At 43.6% G+C, this 14,624-nt stretch overlaps 1 protein-coding gene across 1 annotated transcript in view; it reads right to left on the bottom strand.

Moving 5' to 3' along the window:
- Window positions 1-14,624, bottom strand: part of PNPLA7 (patatin like domain 7, lysophospholipase) — a 116,993-nt gene that overhangs the window by 56,396 nt on the left and 45,973 nt on the right. Inside the window, exons 20-21 of the mRNA XM_085239727.1 lie at window positions 12,165-12,278; window positions 970-1,030 (exon numbers count right to left, since the gene is read on the bottom strand). Of these exons, the coding sequence (XP_085095853.1) occupies window positions 970-1,030; window positions 12,165-12,278 (175 nt within the window). The remainder of the gene's footprint in view (window positions 1-969; window positions 1,031-12,164; window positions 12,279-14,624) is intronic.

The raw sequence follows: 14,624 nt of genomic DNA, 5'->3' as shown, positions 1-14,624 counted from the left end.
TCCACTCTTTCATCTCCATTGGTCCTTCTCTCCTCAGAACTTCAATGGCTGTTCTCTGATCCTGCTCCTATTATTGCCTACCACTAATTTTCCTTCCATCTTTTCCAGAGCACATATTGTCCCATTTCCCAAGCAGTGCAAACTCTGCCCTAGGCCACAAAGGCATTTCAGCATGCACAAGAGATTAAGAACAATTACTGCTAGAGATACACAAAAACTGATGGTGTATCCAGAGCACTTAAAGAATGGACTTGGAAATTCATTCCCCAAAACGGCTTCAAAACCTGCAAGGTGACAGCTTCAATTCCAGTCACCTTGGAATATCTAAAACACCAATAAAAGAAATAGTAGAGAATTTTTCTATTAAAACCAATCAAAAAACCACAACAGCAAAGAATCCCCCAACACAACCAGTGGTTAACACACATTTGTTTTCTGTTAAAAGCTGCTCAAGAACAACCAACTATGGGAAACTTCCTCCTACTCACTTCAATTAGTAAATACACTTTGGTTTGCCTCTGCCACATACATAACACTTACCAACCAATGCATAATGAACCATTTGCTCTCAGACAATTCATTAAGATAATGCAAATACAGACATGCTAAGTCAGTCCGTATGCAGAAGCCACTCAGCATGACTATCAGACTCAGGTCTATCGTGGCAGTTATTTCTAACGATCCCTTGGAGCTGTGCTTTAGCAAGAGACTTCATGGAAATATCACTGCACGTACACAGCAGTAGTTTTCCATCCACTCCTATCCTTACGCAGCCACTTCTCCCCACCAAAAAAAATGGTGTACTTACATATAGCAAATTAAACATTCACTTGTGACAACCAACAGCAAAAATATTTAGGGACAAGTTCTCTTGTCAAGTAGTTACTTTCTTTTTCTGAATTTAATGGTGTAGTTCCAGTTCCAAGCAAGCACCAGAATGGATGGGAAGAGTCCAGCAATGACTCTTACCTCTCTGCTGAAGGCTGCCAAGGATCTTCTCGCCCAGCAAGTGAATAAGTCTAGTCACAACCTAGCAATGGGAGACAAGAGGAAGAAAAGAAACAAACGTTCAGGAAGAATATACTCAAAACAGTGCAATTAAATGGACACTTCTAAGTTCTGTAAAATGTTATCTCTGGTTGAACAATAAGGAGATACAGTTTTGTAGCCATTACTTCTTTCCTGTTGTAACGTATGGTGTCTGACCATTTAATCATTTCACCATTTCTGTCTTGTCTTACTTATGGGAAAAAAAAAAAAAATCAGCACAAAACAAAGCAGCCATTATTTGACTTACACTGGGAACAAAAGGAAAAAAAATCCAATTAATTAGGGGAAACTCCATTTCCAGCTCTGCTTTCTTTCTGCAGCATGCCTGTACCCCTACAAAGTCGCTCTGTTGGTGCCTGCTGTCCTCCTCTACCTGCTGTAAGCAGCTCAGGCTCCAATTCCCCATGCAGTCCTGCTTCCACCTGCCCTGTGGGAATTAGTCAACTCACAGTAAACAGTTTCAGATGTCTTGCATTAAGGGGACAAACACACACTTGAACCACACAGAATCAGAGCAAAATACTTATCAGGACATTTCCACACCAGCCCCTCAAATCAAAAAAAGTTTGGTCCCTTTGAGCTGACAGACTTTTCTCTCCCCCCTCAGCCACTCTGAGGAGGACTTTTGCTGATAGAAACCACTATTCTCATAGCCAAGCAAAGCTTCTAAGCTCGTCTCCAACACCAATAATCAATATTTCCCAATCAGTTGTACAGCAGAAGACCAATAATTGCAATATCAATCAATGGCAGAGTTGAAAAATGCATTGTTTATTCTGAAAGATCTCCACACAAATGTTTTACCAAATAAGAAACGAGATACTTAAATGCATTCAGAATCAGAGTCATCATTAGACATTCTCCCCCAGGCAAACAATTCAAAATCACATCCCCAGCAGGGCATCAAAAAAGCAAAACAGAAAACACAACAGAAAGCCCACAGAAATCACAAAGCATCTCCAAACCAACGGGCAGCAGCAAATGGCAACCCCAGATCTCAGCCAAAGAGAAACACTGCTCCCAAGGAGCAAGCACTGCAGGATGCACCCCTCAAATACAAGATGCTGTAAGCACTGTGACAGCTCAGCTTCCCGTCTGAATCATTCCATCTACGCCACTTAAAAAGAGGTTGACAAAGAATGAGAGACCTCGCAGCTTTGATATATAAACACAGCTTTCTTGGGAGCACTGCCATCCCCATCTCTCACTCCTGCCAGCCACACGTACACACTGCCACTGCGGTCGTTCTGGAAGGATTACTGAACAACATTTTACTCTTCTGGATGACTTTAAACGTCAGAATTTTAATTACGTTCTAAAACCAACTCCTGTATTTAGAACTTTTTCCTCTTTACAGACAGCTAAGGAGAGCTCCAGTGAAGTTAAAATGTCCAAGGTTAATGACAGAACTAAGAATAGAACCTACTGGTCTCATTTTCCAGCCGGCTGCTTGTAGTACCAGGAAATAGTATTTGTCTTGTTTGCAAAAGCAAGCTTTGCAGCCTTGGTACATATAGATATGGGAAAATTATTTCCCCGGTGACTTTGTAAGACAAGCAAATTGCTCACCATAACAGGATGAGTCACTCTGTCGCAGTCATGGCAACGTCGAAGGAACATCAATTTGAGATGCTAGCTAAGAACTGGCCTGAAATTTCCTTGGAGTTCTTTATTACCTATACTATATGTTTTCTTTCACATAGAGGTAAAAAAAAGGCAACGCTTTTTCCTTAACAAATGTTGGTCCATCAGTTTGAGGGAAAAGACATTGTAAATCAAACTTCTCACCAACAATGGATCCAAGCTTCAATGACTGACCTAAACCCACGGCTCTGCAGAGCAGCCAAAGCAGCTCTCACCAAATCAGAATTCAAAATCCACAGACAAAAAAAGGAAAAGAAAGCCAAAGCCACCCATCCTTCAGGTTCCCCAACAGCTCCAGGCCAAAAGGCAGCCTTGGCCGAGAGACATGGGATACAGGGCCAGGAAAGGACCTGGGTGGCATGAATGGGCTGCTTCAGCTTTAGGAGGGGGACAGAAGCAAGCTCCTGGGCTAGGAAGGGAAACACACGACTGCAAATGTGCCAGGGAACACCAACCTGCCAGAGGCACCGGCAGGAGAACGTCCTTAGTCCCAGCTAACTGGGCACAGGCAGGGAGCAGAAATCCCTGTGTTCCCTCTTTTGGTGCATTCTGAAGGAAAAACACTTGGAATTGGTAGCAGGGGGAAGTAGAGGTGAGAAAGCAGGAAATCACAGTGCTGCCGGGAACCAGCTATGCAATATGGTCTCATTCCCACCGCAGCCCCATTCCTGGGGCCAGACAGCCTTTGCAGCACAGACAGAGGTGCCTGGTGTGTTCAGTCCTGGATTTCAGTCTCTCCTAGCACCTCAAAGACATGCCCTGCTCCCACAGACACAGCTGCAGCCCAATCTGCTGGCACAGAAGCACTCCGTTTGGATTTAAGGTTTGACTTCGGTTTGAAGAAAAATCTGCACTGCAAAAAAGGGCAGATAGATAGAGTGCAGATTTATCTAAGAACAACACGACGTTTCTAAATGAGGCTATGGTAATTAATTGCCTGCAAAGTAAATGCAACTTTTCGATCGCTCACACTATGGAAAGAGGCAAGCATGGTTCAGTTTCTGAGCAAGTTGAGTTGGCCATTCCTCATGATTATAAGCCATGCTTGCAGAGAGTAAATCCTGATCAGGTAATTGCAGTTAATCACTCGAACCAGTAATGAGCAGAGACTTCAATTAGGCACTTCTGTTGTAAGCCGAGGCATAGATAAGTCTACCCAGATGAAATCACCGTGCTGCAGATTGAACTCATCCTTGCATAGAATAATGCCCTCCCAGCCACAGCGCTACCATTTCAAGCTGTAAAATGACTCCAAGTTCACATTTGCCAGGCTTTGCCAGCGGGGTCATGTAGACACCTATAGGGCATCTCAGTGAGGCTGAGGGCTCCGGGGCCAAGGAGCTGCCCTGCACATTGCAAAGCGCCACATCAATAGCCAAAAAGAACTCAGAAGCAAAGAAATTCACACTCCAGAGTTTATGCAAGAGGCCAGAAGGAAGAAGACTTACTTTATGGGGCTAGAAAATGGAGAAATACTCAATTTCAAAAGCCACTTGGGATTCCAGGTACATCAGTACTATTCTCCAAAAGCCCTGGGATCTCTCCTCCTCCTGCAAATGCTGCATCTGTAGATTCATAGAACTGCACAGACCTTGAGTGCAGGGCACTCAGGTGAGACAAACTTTGCAAAGGAGAAAGCTTTCTTCCCTCTCCCACTCCCTCACCTTCCCAGATTAACTCATCAGATCTCTTCTGTGCAGGTCAAAATAAGGAGCGTTTCATAGAATCACCTGAGTTGGAAGGGACCTTGAAAGGTTCCACTCCCTGCAATGCACAGGGACACCTACAGTTCCATCAGTGCTCAGAGCTCCGTCCAGCCTGACCTTGGCTGTCTGCAGGGACTGGGATTTCTCTTCCTCAAAGGGCGTTAGCACTTCTCTCAGCACCATTTCACTGCCTCCTAACTTTCACCTTGCCACTTACCACCTCGGCTACCCAGAGATGTGCTTGCTGCTCCTGACACAGCTCCATCCCGAGGAAGACCCACTCAGGTTAGCCCAGCAGCCCCCACTGCCTCGCACTGAATGTCTGTTTCTGCACTTGGTACAAAGGTTGTGGCGAGCCATTAATTTTCCCCTCTGCTTAACTAACGTTGAATTACAGAAAAGACCTGCAGCCTCTGCATTGCAGGGCAGGGGCTGAACTTCCCATTCCCAAGGGGACCGTGTTCTCTGACCTTCAGATGAGTCACTTCAGCTTCTAAACAAATCTCATTCAGCCACGGGGCCAGGCAGGATTCCAACACAACAGTGGTGCAGGCACCCATCCACCTGAGGTGTCAGGTATTCTCCTGAGCTACCTGCTTCACACTAAGGTAATTCCCACACTTGAATAGCTGCTGCTACCCTGCAGTGCCCTGTTTCCTGTAATACCCTGAAATATTCCAGCCTGCTGTCCCCCTCGCCTTCCAAAGCTAGAGTCTGGTTAGAGCTTTTCTTCCTATTAAACGGTGAAACTCTAGATCTGCTTTACATTAAGCCCTAGTGAATGTGATTTTAATGCAAATTCAATTGTAAATAAGTGTCCGTAGGAAAGTATTTTCTTTCTGTGAGCTGCACAGATTGCCTGACAAACTGCCTGTTAATAGCAAGCGACAGTATCAAACATCTGTCTAGTCTCAGCTAACTTTGCACTACACCAATCTAGAAAAATCACAAAGATGTCACAAAATCTGCACCGATATCCTGCTTCTGAATTCACAGAATACTACAGCCACAACTGATTGATTTAAAAGGCAGGGTAGTAGTACAAATTCACCTCATTAGGAGAAACACGTGTTGTGGTTTAACCCAGCAGGCAGCTCAGCACCACGCAGCTCACGGCCCCATCAGAAAAGGATAAAGCCCATGGGATAAAGCCAGTGAGCACAGTGCAATGCCCACCACTGACCCAGTCCCAGTCAGTCCTCGAGCAGGAGCAGCCCCCCCAGTTTTATTGCTGAGCATCACACCATAAGGTCTGGGACATCCCTTTGGGCAGACTGGGTCAGCTGTCCTGGTTCTGTCCCCTCCCAGCACCTTGTGCACCCCCAGGACACTGTGAGAAGCCAAAAGTCCTCGACTTACAGTAAATGCTCCTCAACAGCATCTAAAACATCAGTTAATGCAGCTTTTCTCCTAAATCCAAAACATGGCAACATGCTTCTTCAGAGAGCACCGCACCACCTCAGTCACAACAAGGACAACGCATAAGAAATAAAACCAAAATGAAATGACCCACTCATCAGCTCTGCCCCACGCTGTGCAGGACCCCAACCAGCTGCACACCAGGTGTGACATCACCAGGTCACTCCAACATGAGTGCTTGCATTCGCAGAGCAAGAGTGTCAGCACCTCAAGGAGCAACAAACACCGTTTTCAAGGCAGACCAATAATTCAGTATCCTGAGTACTGAAGAGAAACTGTACTTTGTTGAATTTGTCCAGTTTTGGCTTTCTATGATAGGACACGCATCCCTTCACTGTCACCTCCTGCCTCTCCTCCGTCTGCCTGGGCACATCCTCACCTCAGGATGGGGAATGAGGTGGGGTGGGTCATCATAAAATGGAGCATCATAAAGTGTGCTGCTCCTCATAGCACAAAATGCAGACCAACCACAACACCACACATTGAGTCAAACTCTCCCACCACTTATTAATATTTTATTTTGCGATTGGTGAAAGACTTGAAAAAAAAATATCTAAACTAAGGATCAGGTTTAACCATATGTTGTTTTGTACACTTAAGGCACAAAAAACCTTTGCAAGAAAGCCAAGAGACAGTCCTATCCTTTGTCAGTGGTGTCTTCTTGTCTGCCTGCAGGCTGCTGCTTTGGGAAGCCAGCCTTGGCTGAGGCAGCCAGGGAACCAGCCTGATGCACAGCTTGGATCCCATACAACCAACCGCCACAGAGCCCTACAAATCTGAGGGTGGTTTCCATTCCAAGTCTATTCTGATCCTCTCCAGTGGATCCTCTAACATCATCCACACCCAAAAGAACAGCGTTCTCACAGGGAATAAAATTGCTCACAGCAGAGCCATGTATTTTCATCTGACTTTGAAGTTGAGAAATATATGAAGTATATTTAAAAGTTAAGCCTTCAAAACAGGCAGCCGACAGACCACCTTTAGTTTAAACATTAAATAACAATTTACTGGCACCTTCAGAGCATGGTATTATAGACCTGCACATACATCTGATTTAGTTAAAGGACAAGTAAATGGGTTCTCTACCACACAGAGACCCAAGGTGAATAAGCTGGTGTGGAAAACAGGGCTGCCAAGGGTTTTCTGTTCTACAAAGTGCAATTGGGGTAAAATAGTAATAATAGCCATTTTATCTATACAAACTCACACAATAGCAGTTCCATTTCTGTAGAGCTCATTCCAGGACTGAAGATTATTTTCCATCAGCTTTCTGAAGGCTTTTTGGGGTGAGAGGACAAGGGAGGAAGAGAGGTACATCAGCTCATCAGCTGCATAAAACCACGGCATCATCGAAGCTTGTTCTCTCCCCCATCAGTTAGCCTACAAAGCACTCCACTTGCCACGCAACCAGGGAGCTTAGCAGGGGGTCTCGGATTAAAACTCACACGGCTCAAGAACCGCAGTGACAAAGCAAATCCTAAATGCTCACTTGCAACCATTCCTGGCACCTTTACAAATGCCACCAAAGCACATGGAGGAACCAAAGCTTGATCCTGGGGTTGTTTGAGCTTCTAATGCCTGTGATCAATCATGTCTTGAAGAAGAATGTCAATCTCACATCAGTGTGATGAGTAAGCATGCACTGCTGCCTGCCTCACCTCGGGGAGCTGCAGTCAGCAAGTACGCTTCTGCTGAATGCTTCTCTTTGCTCCCTTTCACATCCACTTCTCCCACTGTCAAAGAAAACTTATTTTAATGGGCCAGGAGAAAAACTAACAAGGAAAAATCCAGAAGCGTGGCCTCTCCTGACCTATTCCAAAGTGCTACATCAAGCTTGAATAACACGATGCACAATATCCACAGTGCTGTGGGGAAGAGCTTTGAAAGGAGTGCACGTTACTGAGCTCACTTTGTAAGGCAGATAACTCTAGGGAAAGTTCCAAAAAAGCTCTAGTTAAAATAGACAGACAGACACAGCAAACCTCACTGCTAAGGATGGATGATGAGTTCTGAATATATTTAAATCCCGAGGGCAGACTTAGAGAATTAAAAGGAAGATGCAGAAAAGCTCTGCAGTTTCTCGAGCACATTTGTAGCCTGCAGAAGGTTGTCTTGCAGTTCACTTCTCCACGGTGCCAAAGCAATTTCTCAACACAACTTCCATCAGCGATGGCAGGTCTACATTTCAAGTCAGAATTACAAAAAGATAAAATAAAAATCTCAGCTCAGTAGAGGCAAAGATAAACTATGAAATGCGATCCAAGTTACACGCTGATGTTAGAATATCTCTGATCTGTTAACAAATTCTGCGCTCTGCTCCGTGGTGCCAGAAATCGTGAGCTGACTCTCCGTCCTACTTTTCAGAACCGAAAGCAGTGATGAAAATAGAAAGAATCAATTTCATTTCACTCCTGCAACTCTGTAAAGCTCCGAGTAGCTCCAGAAGCAAGCTCTGAGGCTGTCAGAGGACCAAATACTCTGGATGGCTGAGTGCCCCCGTGGCTGCGTTGGGGAGCTGTGGCTGCAGACAGGCAGTTAACCTGTGGCCCTAGCCCTAACCTGTGGCCCAGGTTAGCCTCCTGAGACGCCCAAGGAGATGTTCTGCACTGTGGACCACCTTCAGCTGGGAGTGTTCAGGGTGCCTTATCCATAGCAACTCAAGGTTGGGACACTTTCCTGAGAAGCTAGATTTGACTCCATGCATACTGAGCAGGATCTAGAAATCAGCAGCTGGCATTTTGTGCAGGTACTCTGAAAATTTGGTTGTTACTGACAGGCTGGGTGAGATTCCCCATGCTCACTCATCTGTTTCATCCCCCAAAATAACAGCAGCTAGAGTGGGTCACAAAGATCCCTGCAACCCACTGTCCTGTCCGTAACAGGACCAAAGCAGATGTACAGGAAAGAAGAGAAAACAAGAAGGCAAACAGATGGTGCATCCCTGAGCATCAGCTGTGCAGCACAGCTCAAGGAATGTGAATTACTGTAAGGATGAACAGAGCGTGATTTCGCTCATTTCTCATTGCTGATGAGAACAAGCATAACTTATGTTTACAATTCTCTCACATATCAGGTAGATTTTTCTGCTAATGTATTCAAGAGTTAAATTGCTTTGTGGATCAGCCACAAATATCAGGACTGGCAAAAAAACATGCAGGATGAAGCCTCTCCTTTATTGGAATTAAAGGGATCTTCACCATTCAGATGCTCAAGGGGAACTAATTGAAAGGGTAATTCTATCTCAGAAGCTGCACAACTCTTGGCTGTTGTGTCCATTTAGGCTCTACGGAGGAACACCAAAACAAGAGCAATTCTCCTGCTGTGGGATTCCTCTGAGCATTTCACTCAGGGAACAAGCACCAATGGTTGATCACTGTTTCCTCAGACAAGACCCAGATGTGCAGACCCTCCTCACTCAGTCAGGGACACAGCTTTGACAGAGGCACAGTTTGATTCGTTTTTGTTTTTTCCCCTCATGCAAAAGAACTAAGAGGAAATCCTCCATCACTGCAGAATCACACACTGGTTATTGCATCCTAGTAGGTTATTCCAAAATGACTGCACCTGCCATCCTTTCATTACTCTGTTTCTTCTGGTTGGACAGGAAGATCATACATCCTGCACATAAATCCTTCCACCAGAGCAGCAGGAGGGAACACAGCACAGAGTTCACCTGGCTCATTCCTCTGCTCAGCACTGAACACTACCTCAAACATAATGATTTTTTTAAGAGGTTATACAAACAAGTAACAATCTTGTAGCCTTTCTAGGGAGCAGATGCAGCCTTTTCTCAATATCCAGCTGCTGCAATTTCAGTACACTACCATTTGCTCTGTCTCAATATGGTGAGTAATTCATGCCCTTTCTATCAGAAGATAACTTTATATGCTTGAAAATAGCTATCATGTCTTCCATTAACCTTTCAATCTTTTTGCCTTTGTAGGTTAATATTTCCAAGCACCAGTCTACCATCCTTTGATCCTCTCATCATTTGGTCTGCTTCTTCCTTCAAGCGTGCTGCCACAGGCTGATACTGAAGCTTTTCCAATACTAGAAAGAATGCAAGCATTTCTCCCCTCCAAAAAGCATTTTAAGACGACAGTTATGTTTTCCACCACGGCACTGCACTGCTAAGGCCTGTTCAGCTTTTGATCTCTATCATCCCTGTGGATGGACTTGATATCTTGAAGGTCTTTTCCAACCTGAGCAACACTACGATCCCTGGATTCTTCTTGTAGGACTGCTGCCCAGAGCCTTCCCTGAATGCAGTATATTAGTTTTCAGCTCAAAGACTTCTCTCCATTACATCTCCTGAACTTCCTCTACATCCCAGTAGATTTCAAACTTTCTAGCCAGTCGTTTTTCTGCATCACTTGAATTCTCTCTCACTTCTACCTTCCTCTCTTTTGCCTAATGGATCTAACAGGCAAAAAGAGAAGACACACGAACTCTGAGATCATATAAACATTTATTTTATTTTCTTAAGACAGTCCGAAGCCAACAAATCCCCTGCTAATGTTCCTCTAGTTCTTAATGCTTGTTCAAAAATCACCCTATACAAAAACAGGAGCTCTCACAATTTTGACACTAGTTTAGTATTAATCTCAGAAGTCAAGGATCACAAACAGCAGCAGCAAATAATGTGTTTTTCTAACAGCCTCTTTTGAGAGACAACTTTTCCTTTTGTTCCATTACAAATAATTAGCTAAACTATGGGCAAGTCTACGGTCCTCCAAAATTCAGTCCTCAAAAGGTTAGGAATTTGTGGCTGATGGAATGCATCCTTTAGATCTGGGAGGATTATTTGATTTCTATTACAACTGTTTGAATTGTGCTATAAATACAGCACGTTAGTCCAACTTCAACTGCAAACTGGAAAGATTCACAGCTCCACAGAGGACCATCTGGGGGAAAGAGATTCTGCCCTTTGATGGAACAAGAAATGGAAGGAATGAAGACACAGAAATTAATTATTGCCCGTGATAAAAATGCAGAATCAGAACCCAGCCTTTGTGCAGCTCAGCATTCAAGATATTACAGAACGTTAAATGTTTAGTGCTTGCTTGTAATTCACAGTTTAAATGTCTGCGGGTAACATTTAAAATTATCAAGAAAGGATGAGTAAAGAGAAAGGTGGTTTGAAACTCCAACTGGCTCATTTCCTCATCTCCTGTTCAGTCAGCAAGGAGAGCAATATTGAAAGGGCAACTCAAGCAGCATGCCATGCTATCTTGGCCCAGTCTGTAGCTAATTATGTACAAGAAGTTGTCTATTGCTACCAGGTCATAAACATGGACAACAAATCTATTAAGCTGAAGAGACAAGAATAGAATCAGCAAACTACTCAGGAAAGATTCGGGGATCCAGGAGTGACCTATTAACTAACAAGAGAAGACCAAAAACATTGCAGCAAAAATTATGCCTACATGGAGATCAGGAAGATTCCGAACACTTACCACAATGATGAAACATTAACACTGACAGAAACCTCTGAGCTTTTGTAATGTGAGAGTGCAGGAGTACAGGCTAATTCACAGCTACAAAAAACCCCACAACAATGAACTATCTCCAAGTGGTATTATGCTCTTAGAAAGACAAAATAACACGAGTATTTTAATCAGTCTTGTCACTTTGGCAGCTTTTTAAGAATTCTGGTAAAATAACTGTGTGTCTTAAAGAGAGGAAAAAGAAATAATTTGAAGTAACAGCATTAAAGAATTGTCTTTAAGGCTAGTTAAATGACTTAGAGCTTAATGTCCGTGATGCACTTAGGGACAAAAACAATTAAATTTTAAGTCTGTCACTCTTAGATTTGCAGGAGAGAGGTATAATGTCAAGTGAATTAAAGAAGATGAATGACTTGATGGATTCAAGGGAGCAATCACAGTCTTCAGGGCATAAAGAGATGGTGGCAGTTGCAGAATGAGGATGGATGGCACAGAAAGGGAGGAAGAAGGAAACCAGTTCCCAGGTATCAATGCTCTGGAAATAAAAGTATGTATAATCAAGGCTTGACTTTGAGTCCTAGTGAGTAGGACATGTGAATAATAATATTTCAAAGTGATTTTAAAGATCAAACTGTCATTTATTGTTAATACCACTAAGTGATTTCCACTTTAAATGGAGGACATGCATATGTAGTAGTGTGAACTTTTTCTAGATATCGAGAGGATAAAGGGAAAAAAGCTGGTGAAAGTCTGGAATAGATCAGATCGAGACAGAACAAAATGTTTTCTGAGAACGCATCAATCATGCAAAAAAATCCAGAGGGCTCTGTGCTAATGGAGAGTTTTAGCTCCCAAGCTATCATTTGATGGAGACAGAAAATAGTTGTAATTTTCCTACCTGGGGGAATTTGCGTTTGATAGATGTCAGGGCTCCCTCTGGGAGTTTGGCAAGTTCTGAATCTCTGACGGCATGAACTGTTGTGGCTCTAGGCTGATGGGTTAGTGCCTCCACCTGAAAGAGAACAGAGCCAGGACATTAAAGATAGTGTGTAACGTGTTGTAAAAATAGTATGTCAGGGCAAAGAAACCAAGCAATTCCCAAAAATGGGACTATCATACTTTTTGGTCACCTACACTGCAAACAGAATATTACTTTTCCTCCCACCCCCCTAGGAGCCCTTACAGAGGGAGCTTCCTAAAGGCACATCCATCTGCAGCATGTAGCAATATCTATGCAATCCAAATCTCACAGATGTTCTGCTGTCCTGCAATCTCATAGCAACAGAAGCTGTATCTTTTTGCTGTATCTTTTTATCCTTTGTTTTTAATTGCAGGAATACCATCTGAGAGAAAGAAAAAAATCCAGTTCCTTACTGCTTTTTCTTTCTGTGTTCACCCTCCCTCACCAACCATCACCTGAAGGACATTTGTTTCAGTCTCAGAAGCTGAATAATAGCAACCTTAAAACAAGCAAGAATTCCTGAAAGAGATAATAGGAACAAACCCACATATTTTGATAGAAAAGAGCTGTGCTCTTCCCCAGGCACACGCATGTGAATCTGTGCTAAGTAAACACAAAAACACGTTGCAGGATGCAGCAACCTGAATACAGCGTCCGATTACTTAATTTTGCATCAATTTACAGAGAAGTTTGAAGAAAACGATGATGCTATGAAAATTAATACTGAGATGTTCTCCTTTGCAGGGAAGAACTGACACAATACAAACGAGGAACGGGTTGCAAAGCTCTGCAAAGTGCAGCTGTGCAACCGAATCCCCCCCTGTCCCATCTGCAGAGCCCCGAGCCCAGCACCAGTCCCGTGGTGCTCTGAGATACAGAAATCAAATCCCCTGATGCAGTATTTTCACACTCCTAATGAGATCGCCCGCTAGGTGAGATGGCGTCACTCAGAGCTCAGGCGTGAGCTGCAGCACTTAATTGCTTAGTAACAGCCCAGTGCACTTGTGCAAGTTCTAGCACTAGGCAATGTCAACTGGGTTTAAAATCCATACATCATGCATTCAGGAAAAAAAAAAATAATAAATTAGTGGCTGCTGTACCGGCTGTAATCACTGAGATTAACATGAAAACAAAATCCCCACCCTGGCTGCAATTCACGGGCACTCTGAAGAAAAACAAGCACCACCTCCCATTGTAAGTCACCCAGCAGAAATAGAAGAAAATAACATAGCAGCTTAGAATTGCTTTTTACAGATTTTGTTGCATAGCTTCTGTTTGCAGCAAATTCCAGTGGCCGTAATGCTTCCTCTACAGAACTAGTGCTCAGACAGAGTTAATGTGGGGGATTACACACGGTGTGCTGGCTGAGCTGAGCCAGATATGCACTTGTACCCACAGTACGAGCAGATTAATTTAAAACACACAGCTCCGTGACCCCACTTACAACAAGAGTGCATTCTTGGAAGACTGCACGTGCACAAAATGGGCAGTGCAGACAGCCACAGCACTTGCAATTAGTCCAGAAGGCTGAGATTAGCCTGCTTGTATCATTAATTCTTTAAAATAGCTGGGTCAGAGGAGCTTAATTCAACCACAGTTGTGCTGTGTGTGAACAGCCTCACAAGTAAATGTGAATTAACTCCATTTTGCAAGACCTGGCCTTTGGTTTTTTGTTCAGTGCTGGGGTATTTTGTTATGTAATGATGTGTGGAACCAATTACCCAGACCACAGGCCATGGGGTGAGGCCATGCCATCCCTGTCCATTCACAAGTCCCCTTTAGGGTTATCCCAATGGTTGTGTAATATCTTCTGTTCATCTCTCACCCCGACTGCCAGCTTTTGACCTCAGGTTTTCAGATCTGCCATTAAGCTTCCTCGTTCTGAAAGCAGATTAAGGATTTCAATCACTAAAATAAAACCCTTTCTTCTCAACCAGTCATCAACCGACTGAGTCCAATTTGTTTAAAGAGAAACACTCCCAGTGCGTAACACCCTTTTCTACTCTTTCCATTATATGGGAGTGCATGAAATTAACTGTGCTCCCAGCAGCTCACAAGTCTTTCAGAGATGAGACTTGTGAAAAGAAAATTACATTTCAAAACAAAGCCTCAGGGAATTTTTTTTATTCTTTTTTTTTTTCCTCCAAATTGTGACTTTTTCTGTTTCAACTGAATGCTGTTTGTCCACAGGAAGAACAAAAAGGAGATGGAGATCTTCCAACCTCCTCTATGGGAGCTGCTCAGGCCTGCAGAGCAAGAGGCATTCACAGCACTGCTGCGTTATGCACTCCTGAGCTGCAGCAAATTTGTTGAAAGCAATTCCCAACTGAGAACAGATCTTGTGCTACTCTTGCATACATCATTATACAAATCTAGCCAGCAGCTTGGCTATTCTCA

The sequence above is a fragment of the Meleagris gallopavo genome, chromosome 19 (assembly GCF_905368555.1).
Source record: "Meleagris gallopavo chromosome 19, MGAL_WU_HG_1.1, whole genome shotgun sequence".
Taxonomy (NCBI): Eukaryota; Metazoa; Chordata; class Aves; order Galliformes; family Phasianidae; genus Meleagris; species Meleagris gallopavo.
The sequence above is the reverse complement of the archived record's forward strand: the minus strand, read 5'-3'. Positions and strand labels throughout refer to the sequence as shown.